The 12,845-nt window shown below is 41.7% G+C and overlaps 1 protein-coding gene across 6 annotated transcripts in view; it reads left to right on the forward strand.

The window, feature by feature from the left end:
* rangap1b (Ran GTPase activating protein 1b) overlaps nucleotides 1-12,845 on the forward strand; it is a 61,360-nt gene that overhangs the window by 32,589 nt on the left and 15,926 nt on the right. For 5 of the 6 annotated variants that reach the window (XM_043679893.2, XM_043679899.2, XM_043679895.2 and 2 more), the window contains 4 exons: nucleotides 1,691-1,775; nucleotides 6,305-6,482; nucleotides 11,401-11,511; nucleotides 12,459-12,561. In XM_043679893.2, coding sequence (XP_043535828.1) covers nucleotides 1,691-1,775; nucleotides 6,305-6,482; nucleotides 11,401-11,511; nucleotides 12,459-12,561 — 477 coding nt within the window. The remainder of the gene's footprint in view (nucleotides 1-1,690; nucleotides 1,776-6,304; nucleotides 6,483-11,400; nucleotides 11,512-12,458; nucleotides 12,562-12,845) is intronic. The other variant, XM_043679898.2, reaches the window with a different exon arrangement.

Here is a 12,845-nt window from a genome sequence, read left to right on the forward strand (position 1 = left end):
ATGTGTAGGTTTGGTGGATTAACTATGGGAAATGCAGGGTTACAGGGATGGGGTAAGGGGTGGGTCCGGGTGGGGTGCTCTTTAGAGGGTCAGAGTGTACTCAATGGGCTGCTTCCACGTTAGGCATTCTGTGATTCTAAGAACAGCTGTGATCTTATTGAATGGTGGAGTAGTTTTGGACTGAATGGCTGCTACCTGCTCCTCATTGGTAGGTTGTATATTCTACTTGGCTGGTGATTTGGTAATCCCAGTTCAGCTTATTGCTGATTTGAGAGCAAGGCCAGTTTCTTTAATCAATACTGTCTTGCCCTTCAGAAGCCTATTTAGATTAAATACTTAAGAATGTACAAAAGTATGGGGTCTGAAATCATTGCTTTAGATTAACTAGTCTGAAGAATGAATGGTCTAAACTGCTTAGTGACATACTTCTCTGAAGAGGTGACCATATACAGAATAACCTCTATAATCCAATTGAGATGGCTGGGGACCGATTTGTTGGGGTATTCCGAAATTCAGGTAATTGACGTTCAGAAAGCCGATTTTGTTCTGTATTACGATTATTATTATTATTAATAATAACTATTTGCCCAGTTTCTTTTACTGGGCAACCAGTAAAAGAGTGCTGATTTTATTCAGTATCTGAAAGGTTCTCAGTACAATATTAAAGATCTGAAGATCATGTTTGTTCACTGAATTTTACAAAAGTTTAAGAAACTTCAGATGTCTTGCACAAGATGAAGCTGTCAGAGTGTGAGCTATTATAATCTGAAGTCATGTTTGAGGGCTACAGTTGACCTTTTAACCGAGCTAAAGAGAAAACGCTCAATCATAATCCAGGGTCCTATCTGGGAAAATGTCCTCTTGTGTATTTGTCAGTTGAAAATTGTAGCTGGCTTGATTGTTATCTCTGCAATTAAAATAATGTCTTCACTTGTATGAAGGTGATGACATGATGGTGGATTTGATTAGCTCAGTTGGTTTTATTGCTAGAATGTGGGGCAGAATCACACAAATAGTGCAGTTTTGATCATTCTCCTTGTTCTGATCATTCATGGAGGCCGCTCTCTTGCCTCACATTTGACTCTGAGGGATGACCCACGAGCACGTCAAACAGTTGCCTCACTCCAGAGAGGTCCTCAGTAGACTTAAAAGGTAAAGTCACAATAGCCCTACTGGACCAGAGGCTGCTTTCTCGTTCGAGATGACTGATGGGGGTTTAAACTGAATGTCGCCATGCCTCAAGCTAGGGGAGAAGTTGATAAGGAGAGTCCTTGATAACTTCAACTAGTGCAGAAGTTGAACACACGTTACTCTGCATCACAAACCAGCGTGTTTTAGTTATAATGGAAACTAGAGAAATGTAGGATCCTCCAATTAGAGCAAGCAACATTGAGTGGGGCCAGGTGCTGCAGAGTTGGTGAATCTGAAATAAAAACAATGCTGACAGCATTCAGAACATTAGGTAAAATCTATGGAGAGCAAAGCAGTTATTTCAGGTTGTTGATTGTTTCTTAGAACTTGAAGATAAGAGGTTGTCTTAAGACTGCATTCAGGAGCAGGCAGCGGTAAACTGACATGGGAATAATGGCAACTCATTACTGGGGACCAAGTGCCCACCTGGGACTGACCATCAAAGCTTGTACAGGTATTTGAATTTAAACCCATTTGAAAGAGAATGTTTTTCACCTAGGTAACTGTCTTGGTGAGGAAGGCTGTGACCAATTGAAGGAAATTATGGACAGCTTCAACAAGCATGATGTGCTGGGTTCTCTCAGGTAAATTTCAGACCAAATCTTGTTGATTCGTGAGTAATATGCAACTTTTTCTTTTGTGACCTTTTGGTGACATGAACTGGAGGGGGCCCAACATCTTGGTGGCCAGGTTTGCTAGTGCTACAAGAGAGGGTTTAAATTAGACTGGAGGTGGGGGGGGGCGGTGGTAATCCTCAATAGCAGGGATTGAAGTGCGAGGCTGGAAGAAGATACAGTAATCAGAAATAGGCTGAAGAGACAGGTCAGGCTGAAACACGACAGGGAGCAAGGAATCCCTGTTGGATTAAATTGCATCTATTTCAATGCAAGAGGGCTGATAGGTAAGGCTGATGAGCTCCAGGCGTGGATAAGTAGATGGGGACTAGGATATTATAGCCATTACAGAAACATGGTTAAGTGAGGGACAGGACTGGCAGTTTTATGTACCAGGGTACAAGTGCTTTAGGTGGGGCAGAGGTAGTGGCAAGAGGGGAGGGTAGTTACATTTTTGATTAAGGCGATTATCACAGCAGCAATCAGATGAATTGGATGAAGAATCATCCAGTGAGACTTTGTGGGTGGAACTAAGAAATAAGGGGATGGTGATGTTATTGGGATTGTACTATAGGCCCCCAAATAGTCAATGGGAATTAGAGGAATAAATATGCAGGGAGATTAGGGAGGCTTGCAGGAGCAAAAGGGTTGTCATGTTAGGGTATTTTAATTTTCCTAACATAAACTGGGGCTGCCAGAACGTTAAAAGCTTAAATGAAGTGGAATTTAACTGCGTTTAGGAAAGTTTTCTCAAGCAGTATATAAAAGGTCCCACTCAGGAAGGGGCAAAACCTGACCTACTCTTGGGGAAATAAGGCAGGACAGGTGACAGAGGTGACACTTTGGAACCTGTGAATATCGTTCTATTAATTTTAAAATAGGTATAGAGAGGGACAGAACTGATCCACAGGTTCAGGTTCTAAACTGGGGCAAAGCCAAATATGATGGAATTAAACAAGAGCTAGCAGGGGCTGATTGGAGTTGTTTGTTTACAGACAAAGGGGCCTCCGGCAAGTGGGAGGCCTTTAAAAGTGAAATAGCTAGAGTTCAAGGTCTATATATTCCTGAGGGTGAAAGGCAATATTGACAGAAATAGGGAACCTTCAAGCAATTATTGGGGCTTTGACCAGAAAAGAGGAGGAGGCATGGCGCCATTACAGGCAGCTGGGATCAAGGGAATCCCTGGAGGTATATAAGGGATACAGGAGTTTACTGAAGAAGGAAATCACGAGGGTGAAAAAGGGGCATGAGAGAGTCTTGGCTGAGAAGATTGTGTGAATGCAGTGAGGTTATTTAAGTATATTAAAGGAAAAAGAATAACTAGAGAGAGAATAGGATCCCTCGGGGGCCAAAGTGGACATGTAACTGTAGAACTGAAGGGAATGGATGAGGTCCTCAATGAATATTTCTCCTGTGTTTACCATGGAGGAAGACATGAAGACTTGGGAACTTGGGGAAGTTAGTGGTGATATCTTGGGGATAGTCCATACCACAGTCGAGGAGGTGTTGGATCTATTATAATGTATGAAGGTGAATAACCTCCTGGTCCTGAGCAGATATATCCAAGAACACTGCAACAGGATAGAGAAGAAATTGTGGGGACCCTGGCTGATATTTTTGCATTGCCGTTAGCCACGGGTGAAGTCCCAGAAAACGGGAGGGTGGGGAATGTTGTGTCCTTACTCAAGGAGGGCTGCAAAGCAAAGCGTGAGAACTATAGACCGGTAAGCCTCACATCTTTAGTAGGTAAGTTACTTCAGAAGATTTTGAGAGGTAAGGTATATGTGCATTTGGAAAGATAGGGTTTGATTAAGAATATTCTGGATTAGTAGTTCTGGAAGCAGCATCCAAGGAGCAGTGCAATCGACGTTTCGGGCAAAAGCCCTTCATCAGGAATGAAGAAAGAATAGTCAGCATGGATTTGTGGAAGAGAGATCATGCCTCACAAAGTTGTTGGAGTTCTTTGAAGGGACCAGAAAGGTGGTTGAGGGCAAGGTGGTAGACGTAGTCAAGTTGAATTTCAGTAAGGCCTTTGATAAGTTTCCACATGGTAGGCTGCTGTGGAAAGTTTAAATCTCATGGAATCCAGGGAGAGCTGGCAAATTGGATACACAATTAGGAAGCGGGTAATAGCGAAGGATGCTTGTCAGAGTGAAGGCCTGTGACTAGTAGAGTGCCATTGGGATCAGTGCTGGGCCCATTTCTGTTCATTATCTATATCAGTGATTTGGATGAGAACGTACAAGGCATGATTAGCAAGTTTGCAGGTTACACTAAAATAGGCGGTATTATAACAGTGAGGAAGATTCAGAAATTGCAGTAGGATCTTAATCAGTTGGGGAAATGGGCCGAGAAATGACAAATGGGAATTTAATGTGGATAAGTGTGAGGTCATGCATTTTGGAAAGTCAAATCAAGGTAGGAGTTTCATGGTGAATGGTAGGGCCTTGAGGAGTGTAGTGGAACAAAGGGATCTTGGAGTTCAGGTGCACAGTTCTCTGAAAGTGGAGTCACAGGTAGACAGGGCAGTGAAGAAGGCTTGACTGCCCTTCATCAGCCAGGGCATTGAGTATAGAAGTTGGGAGGTTATGTTGCTGTTTTACAGAATGTAGGTGAAGCCACACTTGGACTATTGCGTTCAGTTTTTGTCACCTTGTTATAGGAAGGATGTTATTAAATGGAAAGAATGCAGAAGACATTTACAAGGAATTTGCCTGAATTCAATGGTTTGAGTTATGGGGAGAGGTTGGACAAGCTAGGACTTTTTATTTTAGAGCATAGGAGACTGAGAGGGGGCATCTTTATAAGATCATGAGAGGCATGGATAAGGTGAATGCACAGAGTCTTTTTTTTTCCCCAGAGTTCGGGAATCGAAGACTAGAGGACACCAGTTTAAGGTTAAAGGGAAAAAATACAAGGGAACCTGAGGGGCAACTTTTTTAACAGGCAGTGGTACGCATGAGCTGCTAGCGAAAGTGGTTGAGGCGGGTACATTAATAACATTTGGACAAAGACACGGATGAGAAATGATTAGAAGGATGTGGGTCAATGGAAGACAAATGGGGTTACAGATGATGGGTGTTTTGGTTGGCATGGACCAGTTTGGGTCAAAGGGACTGTCTCTGTGCTGTAGGACTGTATGAATATCTTCACTTTAGCCTCCAATTCAATAACCCTGAATGAAGGAGCTATAGTTCTAGAAATTTACTACAGTTGATTACCTTTGACCACTTCTGGGTCCATAAGTTTCCCACATTTAGTAGTTGCAATGCAATGCTTGTCCAACCATCATCCATGTGTTAATTAGTTTGAGTTTATTAATAAATTATATTAGTTACATGAGATTAATTGCTTTTGCAGTTTGCTGTATTAATACTAAATTCATAACGTGCTACATCATTAGATTGGGTACGGTATGCTGTCAACAATATAGTGTGACTGTAAATATGATGTAATTATCAATTTGGTCCAAAGTTGTTGTTTGGGGGCAAATACTGCAGGCTCCTGGACTAAAGGTTATAGCAGCCAATCTACCTGTCAACTGAGTATAAACCTTAAATGAGTATGTGACATTGTCCCATCGAGCTCTTGCAGCCTGCTAAAGAATCTTTGTATCCAATTTTCCACCTCCAACTTAAAGGCTGAATTACAGGTTTTACTGGTGTTATAGCAAGTTCTATCTCTGGTGAGTATACATAAATTCTCACTGTGAACACTGTCAAATTGCCTGACTGCAGGATAATACAACTCAGCCTCATTCTGTCCTGAGGCTCAGTCTGGAAATGTTAAAAATGAGCTACTACTTTGTGACCATTTTAGTCAGGTCTGTCCCTTTTTTTTGTAATATAGCTGGGCACTTTGGCCAGTGGGTTGCTGACTTAACTGTGACGAAAATCATAAATATTAGGTGGGGATGAGCAGAACAGGTTTGGTAAACTGGTGTGTTAAAATAATGGAGGAATGACCCAATTCACTTTTTTAAACAAAAACATGTTCATGAGGTGAGGACATTGCCTTTTTGTGCCTATTGCTGTTTATCTTCATGGTAGTGGGAGCCATCTTATTCTTGCATAGCTTTCTGGACTATAAGTCCATAACATGGTTATGGATCTGGAATCACATGTAAACCAGATTCAGTGAGAATGTCAGGTTTCTTTCTCTAAAGGCTATTGGTTAACCAGATTTGAGTTACCATAACCTGATACTTATAGGGTCACCATTACAGATTTTTTTGTGCCAGATTTATTTAGTTAATTTAAATTTCCCAGCTGCCATGCTGGGCTTCACTGTTCCTTCACCAATTGTGTCCATGCCAGTCAAAAACAGCTACTTAATTAATGCCTCCAGCTTATTAATTATGGTGTCTGAATTACAAGTCCAGTAACACAACCACTGTTCATCCATTCCCGTAAATGAGCTTTGTTTTCATTTTATTCCTTTCAGTTATTCAAGCATAATGTTTTTGTTTCAAGAAATGTTAATTTTGTTTTACTGTTAAGTGATGATGAAAGTGATGGGGATGAGGATGAAGAGGTGGAGGAGGAGGATGATGACGATGACGACCTGGAGGAGGAAGAGGAAGATGAAGACGAAGAAGCAGAAGATGATGGAGGTGGAGAAGAACAGGAGCAAGAGAAAACAACACGAGTTGATCAATTGATAGTTGACACACCCGTGGTAAGTCTCAAGGAAATCAGAGTTTGGATTCCATTGAGCTTCATAAAATTAGAAATGATGTCAATAAATTATGGAAGCAATTAGTGTTAAAATACTGTGAGGCAAGAAAAACAAAGATGTAAGAAGTTCAAATGAACTGAACAAAAGGCTTATTGCTGAATTTGTATCCTATTATTGACATTTGATTTGGTAGAATTTGGGGGAAATGCTTTTTCCAAAAACTCGTGTTTACTTTTGGAATATCTTTTTTTACTGTGGTGTTTCTTCATAGTTGTCCCAAACTTTATAGGCTACATGCCAGTAGATAACCAAGAGTGAAGGAAGTTAAACCTTTATGTAGCCCAATGCTACCATTTTTAGTTAGTCTTGTGTTTTCTTCCTGTCCAAACATCTATTTCCTACTGACCCCTCAAGATACTTGAGCTTTCCTCCGATAATGAAGTAGTCCATGCCAAATTGCAGCAAGACTTGAATAATATCCAGGCCTTGGTTGACAAGTGGCAAGTAACATTTGTACCACACAAGTGTCGGGTAATGAACATTTCCAACAAGAGAGGGAGAGTCTCACCATTATCCCTGAATATTCAATTGCATTTCCATCACTGAAACTTCACCAAGATCCTGGGATTACTGATCATAAACTGAACTGAACCATGTAAGTAATGTAGGTACAAAAACAGGTTAGAGGCAAGGAATCTTGCAAGTAATTCACCTCATGACTGCCCAAAATCAGTCCACCAACTACAAGGCACAGGTCAGGAGTGTGATGGAACACTATCCATTTACCAGGATGTGTGCAGATCCAGCAGCACTCAAGCTTGACATCATTTAAGGACAAAACAGCCTGCTTGAATAGCACCACATCCACAATTAGTCACTCCCTATACCATCAATGAGCAATGGCAGCAGTGTGTAATGTCTACAAGATGCACTGTAGGAATTCACCAAGGCTTTTAAGATTCCACCTTTTCCACTCACTATCCTAACTTGGAAATATATCGCTATTCCTTCATCGTCACTGGATCAAAAGACCAGTACACTCTTCCTGATGGTATTGTGCATCTATTTACAGCAAACTGACTGCAACAGCTCATGAAGGGAGCTCACCACCATCTTCTCAAAGGAATTTTCTGAATCAGTATGTGGATGTACCTACTAGAGAAGGTGCAAAGCTTGACCTCCTCTTGGGAAATAAGGCAGGGCAGGTGACTGAGGTGTCAGTGGGGGAGCACTTTGGGGCCAGCAACCATAATTGCATTAGATTTAAAATAGTGATGGAAAAGGATAGATCAGATCTAAAAGTTGAAGTTCTAAATTGGAGAAAGGCCAATTTTGATGGTGTTAGGCAGAACTTTTGAAAGCTGATTGGAGGCAGATGTTCGCAGGTAAAGGGACGGCTGGAAAATGGGAAGCCTTCAGAAATGAGATAACGAATCCAGAGAAAGTATTTTTCCTGTCAGGGTGAAAGGGAAGATTGGTAGGTATAGGGAATGCTGGATAACTAAAGAAATTGAGGGTTTGGTTAAGAAAAAGAAGGAAGCATATGTCAGGTATAGATAGGATAGATCGAGTGAATCCTTAAAAGAGTATAAAGGAAGTAGGAGTATACTTAAGAGGGAAATCAGGAGGGCAAAATGGGGAAATGAGATAGGTTTGGAAAATAGAATTGAGGAGAATCCAAAGGGGTTTTACAAATATATTAAGGACAAAAGGGTAACTAGGGAGAGAATAGGGCCCCTCAAAGATCAGCAAGGCGGTCTTTGTGTGGAGCCACAGAAAATGAATACTAAATGAATATTTTGCATCAGTATGTACAGTGGAAAAGGATATGGAAGATATAGACTGTAGAGAAGTCGATGGTGACATCTTGCAAAATGTCCATATTACAGAGGAGGAAGTGCTGGATATCTTGAAACGGTTAAAGGTGGATAAATCCCCAGGACCTGATCAGGTGTGCCTGAGAACTCTCTGGGAAGCTAGAGAAGGGATTGCTGGGCCTTTTGCTGAGATATTTGTATCATCGATAGTCACAGGTGAGGTGCTGGAAGACTGGAGGTTGGCTGAAGGGCGGTCAAGACAAGCCAGGGAATTATAGACCGGTGAGCCTGACTTCAGTGATGAGCAAGTTGTTGGAGGGAACCTGAGGGACAGGTTGTACTTGTATTTGGAAAGGCAAGGACTGTTTAGGGATAGTCAACATGGCTTTGTGCATGGGAAATCATGTCTCACAAACTTGTTTGAGTTTTTTGAAGAAGTAACAAAGAAGATTGATGAGGGCAGAGCAGTAGATGTGATCTATATGGACTTCAGTAAGGCGTTCGACAAGGTTCCCCATGGGAGACTGATTAGCAAGGTTTGATCTCATGGAATACAGGGAGAACTAGCCATTTGGATACAGAACTGGCTCAAAGTTAGAAGACAGAGGGTGGTGGTGGAGGGTTGTTTTTCAGACTGGAGCCCTGTGACCAGTGGAGTGCCACAAGGATTGGTGCTAGGTCCTCTCATTTACATAAATGATTTGGATGTGAGCATAAGAGGTACAGTTAGTAAGTTTGCAGATGACACCAAAATTGGAGGTGTAGTGGACAGCGAAGAGGGTTACCTCAGATTACAACAGGATCTGGACCAGATGGCCAATGGGCTGAGAAGTGGCAGATGGAGTTTAATTTAGATAAATGTGAGGTGCTGCATTTTGGGAAAGCAAATCTTAGCAGGACTTATACACTTAATAGTAAGGTCCTAGGGAGTGTTGCTGAACAAAGAGACCTTGGAGTGCAGGTTCGTAGCTCCTTGAAAGTGGAGTCGCAGGTAGATACGATAGTGAAGAAGGCGTTTGGTATGCATTCCTTTATTGGTCAGAGTATTGAGTACAGGAGTTGGGAGGCCATGTTGCGGCTGTACAGGACATTGGTTAGGCTACTTTTGGAATATTGCGTGCAATTCTGGTCTCCTTCCTATCGGAAAGATGTTGTGAAACTTGAAAGGGGTCAGAAAAGATTTACAAGGATGTTGGAGGATTTGAGCTGCAGGGAGAGGCTGAACAGGCTGGGGCTGTTTTCCCTGGAGCGTCGGAGGCTGAGGGGTAACCTTATAGAGGTTTACAAAATTATGAGGGGCATGGATAGGATAAATAGAGTCTTTTCCCTGGGATCAGGGAGTCCAGAACTAGAGGGCATAGGTTTAGGGTGAGAGGGGAAAGATATAAAAGAGAACTAAGGGGCAACATTTTCACGCAGAGGGTGGTACGAGTATGGAATGAGCTGCCAGAGGATGTGGTGGATGCTGGTACAATTGCAACATTTAAGAGGCATTTGGATGGGTATATGAATAGGAAGGGTTTGGAGGGATATGGGCCGGGCGCTGGCAGGTGGAACTAGATTGGGTTGGGATATCTGGTCGGCATGGACAGGTTGGACCGAAGGGTCTGCTTCTATGCTGTACATCTCTATGACTCTAACCAGCAAACAATTCACGCATCCTCTGATGGAATAACACAACGTTGGCTGGGTTTGATCGTGAAATAATGGTGCAAATAATTCTTATTGCATAGTATGATAGTTTGTACAGCACCCTACTGTTCCACTGCACTTGACATTTGCTTCCATTACCTTGCAGAAAACGCTTAGCATTGGGAATAAAACAGGTTTTGATTCCTGCCTTGGGTCACCTGCAATCCAATTAATCATGTAGTTTGAGGCAAGGAGTAGATGTTAAGACCAAAACACACACACACCACCAATGGACCAAGTCTTTATTTCAGCTGTTCTTGTTTCAAGGGAATTTTAATACTCAGGTGCTGGTAGGTGGGACAAGATTGGGTTGGGATATCTAGTCAGCATGGACAAGTTAGGCTGAAGGGTCTGTTTCTGTGCTGTATATCTCTGTGACTCAATACCTGTGAGCTGTACCCTACTTGAACATGAATTGAACATGCTCTGAGATATCACAGGATGGCTGGTATGGGAAATGTGAATGCTGTAACATGAGCCATTGTTCTTTTGATACTGGATCTGAGGTGCATTGTTGAAGAGCAACTGCACTCTTCGACTTCTGAATCTGGTCTCGAAATGTTTGATGCTGACATTGTTAGATGTTTTTAAAAAAAGTTATCTTCACTTGCTCCCCAGAAAGGCACAATACTATAATCTTGAATATTGAGTCAGTTATGGATGAGGCAGTAGCCAAAAAAATTGAGATTAACTAAATGTTTGGCTAAAGACAAAAGCAGTGCTGAAGAAATCCAGCAGATCTGGAAGCATCTGTCGAGAGAACAACTAATGTTTCAAGTCTGGTGACCTTTGCCAGAACTGATGAATTTGTGATCAATTTTGGCGCAAAGTCCCTGCACTTGATGTTAACTCTTTCTATCTATAGATGCTACTGTGTTTCTTCATGCTTGTTTGATTTCTAGCATCTCTAGTTCTTTGTGTTTATTTTAGTTAGAGATGGCTTGTGAAGACCATGATAAAGATGGCAAAGGAAGCAGAAACTTTTAGGGAGAAATTCTAAAGCATTGGAGCGAAGTGACTGAAGGCACAAGATTTAATACTGAAGTAAAGACAAGACTTGGAGAAGTGCAGAATTGTAGGACTGTGGTGAGTTCTAGGAGCGAGTGTGGGTGCATGAATGAATATAAACTGGAGATTGTGAAATTTTAAATTGGAAGGATGAAAGACGAGAAGTCCTTGTAGATCATCAAGCGCAAGGTTAGCTGAATGGAAGTGCTGAATAGGATACTGTTTGAGTGTTATGGATATGTAGCAGTTGATGAAGTTTAGGATAGGGGGAACTCTTTTAACCTGTAGTGATCTGTTTTTAAAACATTTATCATTACTGGGAAAGGAGCCCATCATCTTAAACGTACTCTGTCCTCTGGTTGTGTTCCATACTTCTCACTAACTGCCTTTCATTTTTCTAGAAAACCATCCCAATTACCCCGACATCAGAAGCCGCCAATTTCTTGTCTTTTCCATCTCCAGACAAACTTGTTAAAATGGGATCTAAACGGTCACTTCTGTTACTGCAGCAGGTACTGACATAACAGCATGCATTTTCAATTCAATTTTCTATGGCACTGATTTCTCTTGTGCCCCCACCAAGACCAAAGGGCTGCTCCTTCCACAGGTGTAGTCAGCATGTTGCCTCACTGAAAGGAACATCCTTCATATGAAGCCAGTTGGTGAGCTGCCAAACTTGGTTCACAAAGGAGCACATGACTTGACACAGGCTTCATTCTTTTCTCATGTGATGTCTCCTTTCCTCCAGTTAACACTGGAAGGAAGTTGAATGCTGCTTAATTTCCCTCTTCCCTAGCTTGTGCTGCCAAGGATCAATTAAGATCAATTAACACCACATAGACCAAAGAATACTCTAGTCAATGTGACTGTCTGTCCCAACTGAATGATGTAGTGTTAATTCTCCAAGATGAACTCTGCATCCGTGCAGTAATGAGTTTGTAATGTTGTAGGCAGCTAAAGCTTGTATTAATTCTCCCACACTCTAGAATTTAACTACTTTCCAGCTTTGGTTATCAGAAACAGAGGTAATGTTCTGAAGCTTGAGTAAATGTAGCACCTCCCAGTTTCATGCCTGCTTCAAACTTTTGTCTGTACTGAGCCAGCTAATTACATCTAGATTGGTGTTAAGGGTCTGAAATTGTTCTTAGCTTCTGTGAGGTGAAGAGCTTATGCTCAAAACGTCAACTCTCCTCGGATGCTGCCTGACCGGCTCCACACTCTTCGAATCTGTGAGGTGTAGACGGGGAAGACTTGCAGGCTAATTGTTGAGTGTGATGGATTAGCCTGTTGGTTCTCATATTCTAGTCCCATTCACAAGGAATGACCGACACAACTGGAGAAATATCTGTTAAACCATATCCAAGTTCAGGTTTCTCCTTTTGGGGAAGGTGGTGAATATGTTTCAAGTGAATAGGATTGACTAAATTAATTTAAATTAATCTAAATTAATTTTCCTCAGACTGATCTGTCAAACGCGGAAAAGGTTGTCCAAACGTTTCTGAAGGTGGCTGCAGTCTATAAGGAAGACCAGGAAACCAAAGCAGCAGTATTCGAGACTGCAGGTGGAGTAGCTATCTTGTTTAATTTGAATTGTTTTTAGAATATCATAGGTCATTGTTTTTGTCGGGGAGTCGAATATTTCTGTCCCAGTTCAGCTGGAAATGGAGTCCATTCTTTGCATTGTATGTTAAATCCAGGACTCGAATGGACTTGGTATGTGATTTTTAAGATGTTTACTGGGAATAGGGAACTAGCACTAAGAAAAGTAATTCAACTGATGCAAGTCAGAAAAGCTTGGAATTGTTAATGTATGCAATTTTATTGAGTTCAGCCTTAAATGCAGATA

Source organism: Chiloscyllium plagiosum, unplaced genomic scaffold (genome assembly GCF_037043375.1).
Source record: "Chiloscyllium plagiosum isolate Xiang-an unplaced genomic scaffold, Cpla_swu_hap1 HiC_scaffold_33, whole genome shotgun sequence".
Lineage (NCBI taxonomy): Eukaryota > Metazoa > Chordata > Chondrichthyes > Orectolobiformes > Hemiscylliidae > Chiloscyllium > Chiloscyllium plagiosum.